General features: G+C 38.5%; 1 protein-coding gene, 1 long non-coding RNA gene and 1 other non-coding gene across 4 annotated transcripts in view; 1 reads left to right on the plus strand and 2 right to left on the minus strand.

The window, feature by feature from the left end:
- Positions 1 to 317: 317 nt before the first annotated feature.
- TADA2B (transcriptional adaptor 2B) lies at positions 318 to 17,751 on the minus strand. 2 transcript variants are annotated; one of them, XM_056802399.1, is made up of 2 exons: positions 17,339 to 17,751; positions 318 to 4,906 (listed from the first exon to the last, which is right to left on the minus strand). In XM_056802399.1, exons 1-2 carry the CDS (start codon positions 17,633 to 17,635, stop codon positions 3,914 to 3,916), a joined length of 1,290 nt encoding a protein of 429 aa, XP_056658377.1. In that variant the 5' UTR covers positions 17,636 to 17,751; the 3' UTR covers positions 318 to 3,913. The 2 variants fall into 2 exon arrangements, with proteins under 2 accessions (XP_056658377.1, XP_056658376.1); XM_056802398.1 differs by having other exon boundaries at positions 17,114 to 17,751.
- On the minus strand, positions 3,700 to 3,760 carry MIR7317 (microRNA mir-7317). Its single transcript, NR_127530.1, has one exon. It is a non-coding gene; the product is annotated as a microRNA mir-7317 (primary transcript).
- The window catches only part of LOC103100173 (uncharacterized), a 66,626-nt gene continuing 55,289 nt past the window's right edge, over positions 6,493 to 17,829 (plus strand). Inside the window, exon 1 of the long non-coding RNA XR_001623062.2 lies at positions 6,493 to 6,620. This is a non-coding gene — a long non-coding RNA (uncharacterized LOC103100173). The remainder of the gene's footprint in view (positions 6,621 to 17,829) is intronic.

Raw genomic sequence — 17,829 nt, forward strand, 5'->3', positions numbered from 1 at the left:
GCTAGGAAGGTGGAGTGGATGCTAGAAAGTCCTTTCCAAACCCTCCATGTACATGGATCAAGGCCATTACTATGTGCACTATGCCTTTAATACAAGATCATGCAGTTTAGAGCTAGAAGAGATCTTAGATATCATGTAGCAGTCCAAAACACTCATTTTAAAAAGCAAGAAACCAAACCCAGAAAAGTGAACTGACATATCCAGAGTACAAGGCTGGTTAACAGCCAGACATTCGAACAGCTTTCCAATAACTACATTTCTATTCATACCTGTTACTTTTATCCAAGATGACATTTTAATCATAGACATACTACAAATATGAAACAAATCATTTTAATTATGTACATATTTACATTGAAAAATTAAACAATGACCTTTTCAACTTTTCTATTCACAACAACAATTATTTGGATCTTGCATAATTGCATCATGGATAAGTCAAACAGTATGGACACTGCCAAAACAGCAAACTTCAGAAAAGGAACAATTAAAACATGACTGTCAGCCTTATCGCAAATACGTTGTGTGAATCCTTCATAGGCCATCTTGGAATACTGCAGACTGGCTCAGCGAGAAGCAGCTCTTTCACTGACTTAAGTTCTGGACTGTACCTACAGAGATACCTAGCCCAACCCAGGAATTTTCTAGTAACGGAAAACACTTCACTGAAGGTCTGAAAAAGTTCTAGTTTGGCACTAATGTCTCAAATTTAAACACCTGTCCAAAATGCTATTTTGAGCTGTTGTTACCTCTTGACTGGAGCAGTGCATGCATTACTTGAGTGTGCCTTCTGCAGGCATGATCCAGGACAGACAACTCTGAAAAATGCATGAAAACCGAAGATTTAAAAGGCTAGGGCTAAGGGAGAAGGAGGAGGAAGGGCTGTAAACTCAAAATTGCTCTCTCATTTCACACATAAAACCTGTCTTCATTTCTGATCAGGAGTCAGACTACAGTTTCACCTACATTCAAGTTCTGACAAAGGTCTATGTCTAATAGGTGAGTGTGGAAAAAGCACCTTTATGGTGATGTAGTAATCTTGGCTTCAGTTTTAAGGGGAAATGTTTTTAATAAAGTATGTAATTTTAAATAATCTTGTGAAATATGCCATCCAAAGAAAAAACATTAAAAAAAAAACACTACCTTCGATATACTGGCAACTAAATGGGGCGATTTCAAGATCATTCTTTAACTGTATAACTACTGAGATGTGTAACTAAAAGTATATATTTAAATGATTTTCAGTTTTGAAGAACAAGCTTTAGTGGGATCCAAATAAATCATTTTTTACTATGAGTTAATCTGATAATTTTTAAGTGGATCTGAAGTAACAGCCAAAGTCAAGGCTGAGTATGACACAACCTACTAGCTGGGGAGGGTTGAGGAATAAGAGACAAAAGAGTTTCCCTTTTAGCTAAGTGTTAATACTTTCACATACTGTTAATGATACATTCATTATGATGTTTTTAAAAAGTCAAACCTATATGAATTCTTCATGCTTTCAAAAATATATACAGATGAAAAAGCCTGAAGCATTAAGTTTTTCATATGACAGCTGTTTGCCTAGGTCATACATATTCAGGAGCAGTTTACCCATGGAATCCCTATTGCTTCTCAAACTTCCTGGAAGTCTGGTAGTCATTTTAAATATAAAAATTGGACTAATTTTAAAACCACATGAATAAGCCAGTGTCTGATGCAGTTCATACTCAGGATGGATGAATTAAAGGCACCAGAATGGCTAAGACTATAATAAAAACTTAGCACCATCTCCCCTTTTTCAACGTTCAACAGTGGACAGCAACCAGTTTCAGCCCTTAACATTTGGCCTGCAGGACAAATGGTGGATGTGGTTCTCAGAGCTGTTCCTTTTACACACCAAATTATAACTATTGCTTAGAGAAAGCATCTATATTGCCAAAGGAGAATTCATCAGCTTAAATAATATTTAAAGCTTATCTGCCAACAATATACAATGTACCTCATAACTAAGATCATAAATAACATTTTGGAGATGTTTTATTTAATGCTGAAAATTTACTCTTTTCAGTAGGAGGGATCAGGAAATAGTATACATGAAAAAGAGAAGATAAAGCACCTTAATTATAGAATTCACCTTACCTTAGAAAGACTGAGGATTTTTTTTTTCCTTTCAAACAAATCTACTTTTGAAACCCCAAGCCAATAATATACTGGTATATAAACAATCTCACTTCTATTCCTTCTACAGAATTCAGTATGTATGGAGAGAGGAGGACAAGTTAGAGTTGAAGAGGGGAAGAGGATTCATTCAAGTATGAAGTAGTCAAAACTCCCATGATTTAAAACATGGGTCTTGGATACTTGAGGAAAGAAAACTAAAGACTTAGTAGCTCACAGAGAGTATCCAAAGTAAAGAAGTCCACAAGAAAGCCAAACTTATCAAATGGAGAGTTGGAGAAGGAAGACATTTAGTTTTTATTTAGACTGAAAAATAAGGAATGAGAAATGAAATGGTATGGGCACTTTCATGAAGGTTTCTAATGATTCTATTACACTACACCCCGTTTCAACAGTTTTGAAAAAGCAATCTCATTTTAACTTCCTCTCTGCTAAATCTTTTAAGAATCTCCTTAGTAAATATGTTGGATCAGAATTTTCTGACTTTAATAAATAAAGGTTGGGGAGTTTGTAGCCCTTAGAATCTCAACAAAGTGACATACAGTGTAATACTTTTGGCCAGGTTAGTCCAATTATCTTTTCAATGAACTATAGTGTACAATAGGAAAGAGAGCAGCAAAAGAACTGGAATGTGCTAAGGGTGGTCTTATCCTTAACTCCGACATGTGCCCCCAAGTCACATGCAAGGAGACAGCAAATATTTAGAACAAATTAGTAATCAGTCTTGCAGAGGGTCAGCAGAAAGATGGCACTAAGAAGCCTAGTTCTGAACTCCTTTTGCAATTTTATAATGTTTCAGATTAACCACTCAACAGTGTCCCCAAATGTACCAGAGGGGGACCATTAGCAATGGACTGGGCTAAAGACATATTTTTTTTATTAGAGTGCCTCCTGCTTGTCTAAAGCAGTGTGGTCTACATCAATGTGATCTTAGAATGAGAAAAAAATACCTTTCCTAAATGTCAGCTTCAGGATTTTGGACAAACCACAAAAACCTCACTGTCTGCTGCTAACAATCAATGACTACTTTCCTTCTATCTACCTCTTCTCAGTCTTCAAGGCACCAGTGTGCTTTGCCATCCTGTCTGCTCTATTATCTCATTATCATTTGAGCCACTCACATCTTAGTCAGCCTATTTCCTATTGAATACCCCCCATCAGTTCAGGATGTTGGCAGTGAATGTGTACCAAACTGCTCCTTTTTAAAGTGCTTTATGCCAGTGGCCAACATGGAGCAAGGACTTCAGATGGCTGGTAGCACTGTCTGCACAAGAGAAACCAAAATAGAAGGAGAATAAAACAAGAACACATCCTGAAAATAGTCCCTGCCCATCATAACTAATGTATCAGGGTCAACAGGAAAAATAATTCTTCTTACCCAGTCTCCCTTTCTTCCCAGTAGGCAAAGATCTCAGGAGAACACAGGAAATCATCCAATCTCATAATAAGCTAAATATCAGAATCCTGACTAAATACTTAAGGGCAATATGACCATTTCAAAGCATTTATCTTTAAGACTACCGAAGAAGTTAAAATGTATTTTCCCTCATGATCCACTAAAAGATTGCTACTATTGCTTCTTTCAGAGAACCACGGAGTTCACACTTTGAAAAGGAAATCCTCAAATCATATTAAATAGAGCAACACTGAAAAAAACAAAACAAATAACTTCCTCTTCCTATTCCCTTCAAACCCTCGTCATTTTGGCTCATGAGCTTTTGGATACCATTTCCACTTTCAAAGAATTCTTGTTTCAGGAAGCATCCCTAGATATCCAACCACTTTCTGTAAGAAAATTTAAAATCCTTTTCTTGAGAACTTTGTCAAGATAACTGGGAAGGCGACTTTTAGATGGTATGCCCTGACGTTTCTGGAGATGGTCTTTTATGATAATAGTTTTCACAGTTAGATAACGAGCTGGGCTCAAATTTAAAGAACTACAAAGCACCTTCTCCCTGTCAGACAAGAGCTCAAAGCCAGGGAGATTTTCAATTGCAGCAAACTCTCCATCTTTTCCATCTTCCTTTCCTCTTTTAGAGTTGGCTATGTTCTTGTTTTCTTTCCTCTTCTCCCGTTTATGCCTGGCAGCTTCATATTCTGCTGACTCTTCCATTTTGGTGATTCCATTTCGACGGTATCGCTGTAGTTCTCGAATTTTTGTTCGGAGCATTTTTTCTTTGTGAATGTTTTCAAAGAAGTCGTCAAATTCTTTACAGGACATAAACTGGTACAAAGGCCTCAGTTTTACCCGTATCTCCTTCTCATCTTTTGTAATTTTACGCTTCATTGACTTTTCCTTATCTTTTTTATCTTTCCCAAGAAAGGCAGGCACTAAGTTATAGTCTCTAGCAATATTCTTTCGTCTTTGTCTCTCCTTGAGTTTTCTAACATACATGTCCACATGCGCTCTCTTGAGCTCTATTTCCACATCATCATCATCATAGTTTACTGAGAGTCCACTAATCAAAGTTTCTGCATCTTGGTCATATTCAATCTCATAGTCATCCCGCAGTGGCATGTACCCTAATTGCTGCTGTTCAGCAACAGTTATATCTAAAGGAGGCAAAGGTGTTGTCAAACTGGGAGACAAGGGTCCTCCGCTGGGACATGTATGATCTGTTACCCTATTAGGGATGGTGTCAGGGATGCAGGCTTTTCCAAGGTTTCCATGGATGTACATGCTTACATAGTGTTCCATCACTTCTTGAGGTGTCCGAGAAGCCCCAACATGAGCAGCCATATCTTCCTATAAGAACAAGACCAAAAATTAAATTCATAATCACTTTTTTTAGACCTGGGTTCTGCTTAAATTCTATTTAACATTTTATAAACATTTAGATCATCACTGTTTTTTTTTACATATGCATTGTAGTTTCTCTACCAGTTTCAAACATATAGTTTCAGACACTGAGATCCAGTCATAGAGCAAAAAAAAAAAAAGTTAGAGCTGAAAAGGGTTTTAGAGATCATCTAGTCCAATCTCATTTTATAGAGGTAAAAATAAGTCACTGAGAAAGGGCCCCTGGTCACAGAAACAGTTAATGGGCAAAGCCAGGACTCCCAAGCCAGGCCGCCTTCACAGCCTTGTACCTTGCATGTAACTTTTGGCACCATACCATAGTACCTGGCTCAGAGAAGGTTCTTAATAAATTCTTACTGATGTATTCAATGTGTTGATTAGTTCTTTTCCTACTATTTTAAAATCTGGCAAAGGATAATTTGCCAGGAAGAGAAGTAGAGAGGAGTATTCATGGAAACAAATATGACATAAAAACTAAGGATATTAAAAAGCTAGTTAATTTTCCCCCCAAAAAATGCACAACTCAATTTATACTGGAATCACACTTTCTACCACAAATAGAGATGGCACTTTTAGAACATACCTTAGTTAAAACAATACCTTCATTTTAGGAAATTTACACTATGACATAATTTAGTCTTCCTTTTCTTAGGATCTTTAAACAAAAGAAAAAATGCATGAGAAAACTTTCTTTAATAGAACTTAGCTAAAAATAGATTTGAAGTTTTAGGGGTGAATCATTTACACTCTCCAAATATCTTTCTTAAATCATGCTGGCATCACCTATGTTCATAAGATTCTCATCAGGAAGAATCACAAATTTAACTTTCAAGGGAAAAAAGAAGCAAGGCACCAACTATATGTCTAACAAGGGCCTAGAAGTCAGTTACCCCAAGCATCAAAATAAACCAAAGGAAATAAAAAACAAAACCCAGAAAAAGAATAAAAAAAACCCCAATAATTATGACTGAACTTTGGAGAGGGATAGACTTCACTCACATCGACATACCCATTTAGGTAATGGGCCTACTCTGCCCTGCTCTGCACCTATGACCACTGCTATCTAAGGAGGACTAAATCCAAACATGATTTCTCTTGGTTCTTTGTACCCAAAGATGTCAGTGTGGTATGCAACACTAAATAAGTCAGGGGACCTGGGTCAACTATGCCACTTTTTAGCTATGTGAACCTTTATGGCAAGTCATTCCCCTTCTCTAGGTCTCAGTTTCCTCACCAATAAAATGAGGGAATTAAATTAAAAATCTTTAAGGTTCATTTCAGCTATGCCATTGAGGGCTAAGATAAGTTTCTTTCTCCTCTGGCATGCTATCTGCTATGTTTATAGGTCCCTAATAAATGACATTATGTTCTACTGTCTTTTTTTCTATTTGTGTGACCTCAGGCAATTCCCTTAACTTCTCAGATATCTGCTTTCTCAGTCTGTAATGTGAGATCACACTAGATGGCAGCTAAACTCTAAATAGCTATGCTCCATTATTCTGTGTTCTATGATCCCTTCTAGCTATGACATTTTGTGTTCCAAGTTCTTTCCAATTCTAATTTTCTATGGTCTGAAGTCTTTTCCAAGTCTAAGAGTATATGATTATATGCTAATACAAGCAACAGCTAAAGGTCCTTTGTGAATGTCAAACTTCTCCAGGTAAGTAAAAACTCTTCCCCATATCATTCTTAAGTAACACAGATCATATAATTTAGAAGATTATAACTAGAAACAAACTTGGAAATGATCTAGTCCAATGCCCTCTTATCATAAATAAGGAAATGGAAACTTTTAAAAGTAAAATGACCACTCAATCAACCCCAAGAATAATTCATTAGGTTTCTAGTATGAGCAAAGTACTGTGGTAGTCCATCTCACCATACAAGTCCACTCAAGATACAGAGACAACAACAACAAAAAAATCCTATCAAGCAACTTTTTACTGAGGGGAATAAAACATGTACAGACAAGCATGAAGTAGAGAGAAAGAGCAACAACTAAGGGGATCAGGAAAGGCTCCCTAAAGGAGCACAAATGCTCAATCTTGATGGAAACTATAGATTCTAAAAGAGGTACACAATGAGGGCATGCATTACAGACATAGAAGACAACCTATGCAAGGAAAATTACAGAGGCAACAGATGGAATGATGAGTTCAGGGAATAGAAAACACACTACTTTTCTTGGATCACATGGTATCTGAAGGGAAATGATGAGAAATAAGTCTGGAAAGGTGGTCTGAAAGAATAGCTTTAAGTCCTGAGGTCACAGAAAATTAACAGCAAAGCTGGTTCCCAAACTTGTGTTCTTTATAACCCAACAACAGTGATGTAAGTACAGAATGCATTATACAACAGTCAAGGGTAAGGGACTTTCCCTACATATGGTGCACAACTTTGAGAAGAGAGACTAGGAGAGCATGTAAGATGTATCTTGTACACAAACCACTTAGAAAAGTTTTGGGGTCTTTTCAGGGGGGGGAAGGAAAGGGAGCTGTAGAAAGTTTTCTAAACTACTGTCATTTATATAAAAAGATATATAGGCATTATTGTGTCCCTTCTAAATAGAATCCAGATAACTCAGGGATCATTGATAGAAACTGGATGGAGAGGTGAATGAAGCAGAATTTATACATTTATAAATATGTATTATACATACATACATATATATATATACATATATACACACACACATATATATAAATTCTATTGCTAAAGTTGATTAAAACTGAGCTGAAGGGGGCAGCTGGGTGGCTCAGTGTATTAAAAGTCAGGCCTAGAAATGGGAGGTCCTAGGTTCAAATTTGACCCCAGACATGCCCTAGCTGTGTGACCCTGGGCAAGTCACTTGACCCCCATTGCCTAGCCCTTACCACTCTTCTGTCTTGGAACCAATACACAGTATTGGTTCTAAGGCAGAAGGTAAGGATTTAAAAACAACAACAACAACAACCACCACCACCTTACCTTCTTACCTACAGAAGGTAAGGATTAAAAAACAAAAAACAAAAAACAACCTTTAAAAAAAATTGAGCTGAAGAATTGTAAGGAATTACTCAAAATCCTTATATGCAGTCATGGCATTAAGGACACAAAAAAAGGGTAACATTTTAACCTACCCATTGACCTCAATTACCCAAAATTAAGTGAAGAACTAGGAATAAAGGGGGAAAAAATGCACTTGAATAGTAACAATGGATAATGCACAAAGTCAATGCACCAAAGCTCAAAAGAAAGGGTACCACAACATTACTACATTGCCTACAAGAGACAACTTCCATATAAAAATGACCCAAGAAAGTGAGAAAAGGCTCAGATTGTCAGCAGAAATAAAAGTGTGCAATATTTTGGGAAGATTCCATTTAAGATAGCTGAAGATTTGGTAATAAAAGGCAAAGGAGATGACCCTGAGTTTTTGATCATGGTCCTAACCCAAGCTTAAGGGTTTTCATTTTAAGTACAGTTTCAGGGACAGGATGTGTATAGTGTATATGTGTATAGGTTTGGAGAGGCTCATCACTAAAAAAAATTGACCAAAACCAAGGAAAACTTTAAATCTAAAATATTTCCTTGTTATTAAATAATTTTTCTTAAATTTCTATTATTAACCTTTGTATATTTTTCATTAACACAAAAATTTCCAGAGAGTTGTCTTACTATATATATAGATTTGTCCCTAATTTTATCCAATTATCTTAAGTGGAATCTTTCCAAAATATTGTACACTTTAATTTATGCTGACAGGTTATCATTAGCATTTTCCTTGAATAAAAACTTCTGAGTATGCTTTTTCAGAACACAGTCATGAAAGAAAGGCTATCTATACATAAATGGGATTCCCATATTGGTATGGGGAGGAAAGATAACGTGGGACAGCAGATCATTGATCTCCCATAGATCCCTTTCAACTGGTTCTATGTCAAAAATGTCAAGCATTGTCTATCATTTATGACAGTATATGTCATCAAGAAAGACCTGAAAAGGTGGTGACATGATTAAATTAATGATGGAATTCCTATACTAATCTTTTATCTTGTATCATGTATCTTTTTAAGTAGTGAAGTACTTTAAGAGATAAGGAAAGCTGCAACTACTAGTAGTTGCAATCATTCATTTTCTAGTAATGATGATGGATAAAGTGGTTTCTGCACAATTGAATCTCTTTAAAAGCCAACAATTTATGTAAAAGACAACAGTGCTTTTCTTTAGTAATCAGAGAGCCCAACCTTCCTTAAGTATGAATGTTGCTAAAATTGGAGGCATTATGCTAAAGAGAATATGAACTGAGAAATGATAATTATGCTTTAATTACTTCTACCCAAAAAGACATCAAGACCTATACTCCTCCAAGTCAAGGATGAGCGTAGTTAATAGCCAGCTACCATACCAGAGGTATCACTCAGACATTAATTATGAGCTTGGATGAAAGGCCCATAGCCAAGGTCTTCTGTTCCTCATTCTCTATTTTGACTTTGCTAGGATTTTATGGGTTAATAATTTCTAGCTGATATATGTTTGGAAGAAATAAGTCACAGTAGCCAAGTAACTAAAGACTCCTAGAATCTTATCCTGCTGTCTCAAGTAATTCCACAAGGAACCATTTAGTTAGAACTAAAAAAAACACGATCTGTGTTTTAGTTGACTGCTCATATAAAATTTTCTTTAAGTTTGTTTGCTTTCTTGGCAAAGAAGACGTCTACCCACAAGGTGCTATTTACAAATTATCTATCTATCTTTTACACTACAATTGTCACTTAGATTTATCTTCAGCAGTATTGTGTATGATTATAGAACTGAGCAATAATAAGCATAACTGAACATTTTTACATTAAATCAAGAGCAAAGTCAAATACGAAAGGGGCTACTATCTCCTAAAGCATAAATTAACCATGAAACAGATGAAATTTCTATTGGCTTTGCACAATTCTTAACTCAGTCACAGTTTCTGAATAATAAAAACAAGTCTAAAGGAGATCAAGTGTAGGAAAGTGTGGGTATGACCTAAACGTGACCTAGAGAAATCTCTGATCCCAACTTAATCCCTGAAATCATTCAACTTAAATGCCTGTCCAACATACTGCTTGTGAAAGCAAAGTTTTAATTTCTCTAAAATATAAAGAAATAGGGGGCAGCTCAGTGGATTGAGAGCTAGGCCTAGAGATGGGAGGTCCTAGGTTCAAATCTGGCCTCAGTCACTTCCCAGTTGTGTGACCCTGGGCAAGTCACTTGACCCCCATTGCCTAGCCCTTACCACTCTTCTGCCTTGGAGCCAATACATAGTACTGACTCCAAGATGGAAGGTAAGGGTTTAAAAAAAAAAAAGAAAACATTTTTCTCTAAAGCCTCTCCCATTACCTATTTTAAAAGTCAACAATGCCTTAAAATAGATAAACTGTAGTCTGGTTCACATCACTGCCTCCTCACCTACTTGAAGTGATTGGTTTTAGGATCCAGCCTTCTCCAAAGCAGGCATAGAACTTCAAAGTCATCAGAACTGGTCAATGGAAAGAAAGATATCCCTTTGTTTAACTCCAGGAAGAAGGGGAGCAAACAATTTTGGAATGTAAATCCAAATTATATTTTTACATAGTGATCTTTTCCTGCTTTAAGAGTCCTATAAATGTTACATAAAATTCTAATTCTGTCTCTTTCTCAGCAAGCAAATAGCTTGGATATTAAGTCACAATGTTTCTGGTAGTTGTTTTAGTCATTTTCAGTGACTTTTTTTTTGTCAGAGAAGGGCATTCTTAGCAAACATAATGGAACAGTTTGCCATTTCTTTCTCAAGTTCATTTTATAGATGATAAAACTGAGGCAAATAGGGTTAAGTGATTTGCCTAGAGTCACAAAGATAGTAAATGACTGAGATTGGATTTAAAATAATGCTTTCCTGGCTTTAGTAGGCCCAGTACTCTATCTACTGAGCCCTGCCCCAATTTCTAGTAGATCTGAGCCTAAAAACATGAGTATGATATTAGTAATGTATTTTTCACATGCCAGGGTATTTCCTGACCTTGTATATATGTGTATATTTGTGCTACAAAGAAAAGCCTTCTACATTTCTCCTTAAGCATCTCACAAACTGCCACAGATGCTATGTTACTTAATTATATAGACCAATGATGTTCAAAACAATTTTTTATAAGGTGATATAAGCTAGAGTGCTTATTTTATTTCTTTCCTACTCTAAGAGAAATTATGTCAATTTTTTAATAACTCAAAACTTTTGTTAAAGCTATCATCTTTGGCTTATGGTTTTTGTAGCCGGGCTTTATTAAAGTCACCAACATCTGACTTATGGCTTTTATACCCAATTAGCAAGTTTGCTTTCCTAAACCTATAATAATGATATTCTGATTTGGATGTTTTTATTCTATTTCTTTCCTCTACCATAGTGCTATATATTATGCAAAGCCAAGACAAAGGAGACAAATCTCTTGGGTTTATGATACAAATTGCTTGTAAAATCAAATATATAATGTCAGATTAAGAGAGGAAATGTTAAATTTAAGAAGTAAAAATTCCTCTTTTTTTCTTTCTTAAATGGATTTAATCACTGGACAGAAATTAAAGATGAAATCTTAAAGAGAATGTGGACTCACGTGGCATTTAAAAAGTGAAATGGGAACTGGCCAGAAAAAAAAAAAACAGAAGAGGAAAGACCAAACTAAATAAAGAAAACCTTGCTGAAGAAAAAAAAAAGAAACAAAAAGCTAATATATATATATATATATATATATGTATATGAGAGATTATGGATTAGAACAAAAAGTTAAAACAAAAGATAAGTTTTCACTTGAAGTGGGAGGTGAAAGTCAGTTCAGTAATATTCGGAAGCACTGCAATGTGTTTTGAACAGAAAGGGAAGAATATAATACTGGCAACAGTCAGCATAGAAATGGGAGAGTGAAAAAAAATCACCAAATAGAGTGGATAATAGTCTTACAAGTACTGATGAGAAAGTAACTATATTTCTGAGAAGCTTCTGGCACCAAATGGGAGATGCACTTGGCTTTTTTTTTTTAACTCTTACCTTCTGTCTTGGAATCAATACTTTGTATTGGTTCCAAAGCAGAAAAGTGGTAAGGGCTAGGCAATAGGGGTTAAGTGACTTGCCCTGGGTCACACAGCTAGGAGAGGTCATATTTGAACCCAGGACCTCCCATCTCTGGGCCTGACTCTCAATCCACTAAGCTACCTAGCTGCCCCCGATGGTCTTGGCTTCTAATTGTTGCACAGTTGTCTACCCTTCTTCACTTCAAATACTCACTCACCAGTCTCCCAGGGTACCAACAAATGAGTGTTGCCAAGTTAAAGTTGTCAAACTTACTTTAAGATTTCCTTCGGAAGCAAAATGGCATGATGGAAAGTGCACTGATGTTAGATTAGAGGACGCAGCTTGAATCATAGATTTGCTTAGAACTCTTGGGATCTTACCAGGCCAATCATTTCTCTTTCCTCAGCCTTAACTTTTACATAAAGAAAACAAAAAGGCTTGGACTAGATGGTCTCTCTAGATGTTTTTGTTTTACTCAAGTCTAATATCCTATGATCTATGCTAAATCATCCTTCTATTCACATAGGCTGGTGAGCCTCTGGTCAATTCCCCTTCCAATCCAAACATCACACAAAATGTCAAAATCATTTTCCCAATATAATACTCTGCATACCACATTTTAAAAATCTTCAGTCTCCACAATGCCTAAAAAATAGTTTCAACCCTTATAATATACAATATCCTCTACAATCTAGCTACAACCTCACACTAGTCCCATTCCACTTGAATGACACTGTCACTTTCCTTGAATCACCCCTTCCAATGCCTTAAAGAGATTTTCCATTTCCCATTTTACCTGAAGTTCATCCTTTCCTCTGAGGCATAGTTAGGGGGGTACCATCATCTCCAATAACCTCACTACCCCCAACTGCTATTCCCCTTTATATTTCTCTCAGAATGCTTTCACTTAGATCCCTTTTTTACCTTTATTATGATCTACTTTTTACCATACCATATATGGCCTATCCCTCAACAAGACCATAAATATGAAAGGTAAGTTTTTCATCTTTGTACTTTCCCCAAGTACTTGCAGACTGTAAGATTTAAAAAAAAAAATAAGTGCTTGTTGAATTATACTTAATGATTCTGTAAAACATAGCACATATCTTATCCACACTTACTAGTTCTGTACTACCTTTCATTTCTGGCTACTAGAATAAGTAGTAAGCAGTATGTGATGAAACTAAGTGTTGGGGTTTTTGTTGTGGTTCTGAATCAAATTCAAAGCTAGAATGGAGTTTGAAATCAGTGATAAAACATGCCCCCTGGGGACACGAATTCTTTCATTTTTGCCTTTATATCACCAAAGACTAGTATAGAGCCAGACACATAGTAGGTACCTAATAATGCTAAATAATTGTGTATACTATTATCCTTTGTGTAATTGTGAAGTAACCCAATCTGAGAACTTTGGAGAATACCACAAGTAACAAAACGGTTTTAACTTACATGCTAAATATAAAAGGAACTTCTGAATGTAGAAGTAGCCTAAGAAGCCAAACGCAAATGGCAAAGGGCAAGATAATTCCCAGAGGCAGAAGCTCAAATAAACAATTATCCAGAGCCTAACTAAAACCTGCAACACCACAGACATACCTACAGACATATCTATATATAGTTACCCAGACTAGCAAAGTTTCAGAAAAATGCCAATAACAGAGTCAAAATTCATCTGTAGGCTAGCACAAACTCAGTGTAATATCATTCATCAGACTGTGCCTTAGAAACAAATCAGATGGTCACTGATAATCAAGAGGACGTTCTGACCCTAGCAGCTTTTACAACAATGTTCCTATAAAATTGTTACATAATTTCAGCAGCAAATGATGTCATGTGGGGTATACCTGCATCTGAACTTAAAAACCTCCTTTGCTCCTATCCACAAATAAAATCTGGCCAACATTATGACTAACAGAATTTGCAAAGAGGACCTACACTTAAGATTTAAATCATTCATACTTACAGAAGCAAAAATAACAAACTGGCACAACCCTTCATCTTGCTGGCTGAGAATCTTAGTAGGTCTTTTGGAGAAGGCCTTACCAATTAAGGGCCTACTTGTATGTAAACTGAAAAGAATGACACATTATTAAACCAAGATTTTCTCAAGTACACCTAATTAAAATTTCCTGATAAAAGCAAAAGAATGGTTTTCACAAATACTCTCTCTCTGGACAAATGATTTTAAAGGAACTTTTTGATGCTGAGAGCTGAAGGACTATTCTTGAGTAAATAAATTTCATGCTTATACTTAGCACAAAGTTAGGCAGTTAATATTTATTCAATTGATTTACTCAAATCCTAACTTCTTCCCAAGCCACACGAACCTCTTTAAAAAACACTGTTTTTAGCTGTGCCACCTGTGTGGACAGCATGCTTTTTTGGAATCTTCTCTAACTTGGCTGACTCCTACTGCCATGGATTTTGTTTAGTGTCTCTTTCCCTTTGAAGGCAGGGGCTCCCCAAAGTTTGAACCTAACATGCTGATCTCCTTCTCAGCTCCCTCCAAGGACATCTGCAAACATATCCTAGTTAGCCTTCCCATGGCATGGCCTGCAAACTCCCAGAGAACAAGGCAGATATCTCCAATACCTCATACGCTGTTGGTAGTCAATATTTGTTGAATTGGGATATGATTCAATGAATATAAAAATCCAAATAATTTTGAAAAAATGTATGAAACTATGCTTTATAAAATACTATTCTCTGTTTCCAATTCATCTTTTACACCACTTTTCATGTCCAATGCAGTAGCAGTCATCTATTTCATCAACAGGGAAATTCAAATAGACTAGATGGCCATCTATCAAGGCCAGGTTGCTATAGAAGTGATTTCTGTATTCTCCTGCTATCTTCAATTACCATACTACATGAAACCCATACATCCCAGTTAATCATTGTCATAACACACTACACTTATTCTTGGGTCTTTTTCATGCTATTCTCCCAGTGCATAATGTCCTTTGATCTTTCCCCTTATCCAACTTTTCCTCCAATGCCTCCAGCCCAGGTTGTTTCCTTCTCTGAAGCCGAGATATTACCTCTAGCACTCATTTTAGACTTAAACACACTGCTTTGTCACTCAGTTCTCTCATATGCCTATGACTTTCAAACCATATGGAGTATAAATCCTCAAGGACAAGGATTATAGTTTAAAGTTTATGCTCTCGGGTTCAGTACATGAAACAGTCAATCAATAAACAATTTAGTGTTTACTACCTGTTTGCAGTCTCTAAACTTATGTCCTCAGTTTCCACACCTTTAAAATCCAGTAGGGAAAGTAGGGTGGACTAGATCTCCTTAGACCTAGAAGAGATCTTTGACATCAAATAATCAAATAGAAATAAAGACAGATAAGTCATAGGATTCTTGAACTAGAAGAGTTTTAGGTACCAAAATAGTCCAAACCTATCATTTTACAGAGGAAATTAAGGTCCTAAGTAGAGAATTACTTGTCTCCAAGGTCATGTGGCCAAGAAGTTGAAAAGCAAGCATTGAAAACCTCAACTCCTAGCTCAAAGCCCAGTGTTTGGTCCTACCCACCTCTAAGGAAGATTAATAAGAATATGGAAGGACTGAAAGACCATTGGATTTTGGAGTTAGAAGGATGTGGTATTGAGCTTGGACTCTACCGCTTACTATCTATGTGGTCATAAGCATCTTATTTCTCTTCTAAAGGATGTATTTGGAAGAGGAGGGCTGGCCTAGAGAAAATAATTTTAAGGTCTCAACTCCAAGAAAAACATTTATTTGAGAAGACACAGTAATATTTCCCTTCAAGTATATGAAAGACTGTGACATGAAAGAGGGAAAAAAGAAAACTAGGAGCAATAGGGTGTGTCACAGAGGAAGATTTTCATTAAATACGGTGGAAAAACTCCCCCACAACTCAAACTGTTGGGTAAAATGAACTGCCAATAGAGGAAGGGAGTTTTTCAACACCAGAGCTTTTTTACCACTGAGGCTTCAGGGTCCAGGATATTTTCATAGATTCATATTCAGGAACAAGTAGACTAGATGGTTTCTCAGGTCCTGCCAACTCAAATTCTAGAATCTTGGGAAGTCAAGAAGATGAAAAGGAGATAGCAGTTGGAGTAGAAAAGTCCTAGGGAAGAAATGGAGAGGTCTTGGGAAAGACAGAGATGAGAAAAGTCCTGGGGAAGGCTAGCAATAAGAAGATTGTGGGGATGCAAAATGATGAGGAAATCCTGGAGAAGGGTAGGGATTAAAAATGTCCTGAGGAAAGGGAGAGGTGAGAAAAGTTCTGGAAAGAGGGAAGGATAGGAGGGTCCTGGGAAAGGGAAAGGATAAGAGGGTCCTGGGGAACGTAGGGATGAGAAAAGGGGGGGGCACAGAATGAGAAGGTCCTGGGAAGATGAAGGATAACAAAGGTCGTGAGGAGGGATGGGAAAGTCTTGGGGAAAGGACTGGATGCGAATAGATGGGGGAGGAGAAGGATGAGAAGATCCTGGAGAGGAGGAAGGATAGGAAGGTTCTGGTGAGAAATGAGAATGTCCTGGAGAGGGATAAGAATGTTCTAGGAACAGGGAGAGATGACATGGTGCTGGAGAGGGACAGCAAGGTGCTGAGGAGGGATCCCTCATGGGGGAGGGATAAGAAAGTGCTGGAGAAGGAAAAGAATGGAGGAGGGATGCAGGGAGTGGTGCAAAAGTACTTGAGAAATGGCTGCAAGGGATGACAAGGTCCTGGAGAGTTGGACTGCAGGGAAGATTGACAAGGCGGTAGGGAGGAGGGATGAAGGTGAAGTGCAAAGGTACTGGGAAGGGGGGGTGATAAAATGTTGGGGAGGTGGGATAAGAGGTGCTAAAAGAGGAAGACATGCAGAGGACGGATATCAAGTTGCTGAAGAGGAATGTCGAAGGGGAATGACAAGATACTATAGAAGTAGGATACAGCAGAGATTGGCACGGTGCTGGAAGAGGGATGACAAGGTGCTGGGGAGGAATGAAGGCGGCAGTAACAAAGTGCTGGAGATTTGACAAGGTGCTAGGGAGGGATGCAAAGGGGGAACAAGGCGCTGGGGAGGGGGTGGGCGGAGGAAGGCTGGGTCCCTGCCCCCGGGCCGCCGCGCTCACCCAGTTGCCGAAGCCGAACTGCTCGATGGCATCGAGCAGGAGCTGCTCCTCTCGGCTGGTCCAGCCACCCTCGGCCTCGGGCCCCCACAGCGTGAAGCGGCCGCCGTCCACCAGCTGGTAGCCGTGCCAGCGCCGGTGGTGGCCGATCTCGGCGCCGGCCGAGAAGCACTCGGGGCATAGCTCGATGTCCTGGCACTCGGTGCAGCGGAAGCGCAGCGGGCTCACCTCGGCCAGGCAGTACACACAGTACTTCTTCCCCAGCTCCGCCATCTTCCCCCGCTCGCCCGCGACGGTCCCGCCGACGGCGCCGACCGAGACACCGCTACTGCCCCCGGCGGAAGAGGGCGAGTACGATGAACAGCCGCCGCCGCCGCCGCCACCTCCCGCCGCGGCTGCCGGAGCCGCCACCGCTGCTGCTACCGCCAAGGCCCAGGAGCCACCGGAGCCAGGCAGCCGAACGTCTCGCCTCAGTACGCAGGCGCCATCCGACCCCGTCAGGCCGCCGTCTTCCCTCCTCCTCATCGCGCAGGCGCTTAGCACCAATCAGCACCAGGCGCAAGCGTGAAACCCTTTAACAGCCTCCTCCCGCCCCCACCCCCTGTAGAGGAAAGACAGTTCTGGTATCTGCGTCTGCGCGTTCCTCTTTCCCTCCCCCGCCACCGCTCTCCCGACTTTTTCCCCTTCCCTGCGCCTGCGTCCTTCTCCTGGTCGCTCCC

Source organism: Monodelphis domestica, chromosome 6, assembly GCF_027887165.1.
Source record: "Monodelphis domestica isolate mMonDom1 chromosome 6, mMonDom1.pri, whole genome shotgun sequence".
Taxonomy (NCBI): Eukaryota; Metazoa; Chordata; class Mammalia; order Didelphimorphia; family Didelphidae; genus Monodelphis; species Monodelphis domestica.

What these genes read in the sequence shown, in the direction of transcription:
- TADA2B (XM_056802398.1), bottom strand. Translation starts at nt 17,635, where the DNA reads ATGAGGAGGAGGGAAGACGGCGGCCTGACGGGGTCGGATGGCGCCTGC. An exon ending in AGTTCGGCTTCGGCAACTGG is followed by an intron (nt 4,907 to 17,113) that starts GTGAGCGCGGCG and finishes TTGTTCTTATAG; the next exon opens with GAAGATATGGCTGCTCATGT.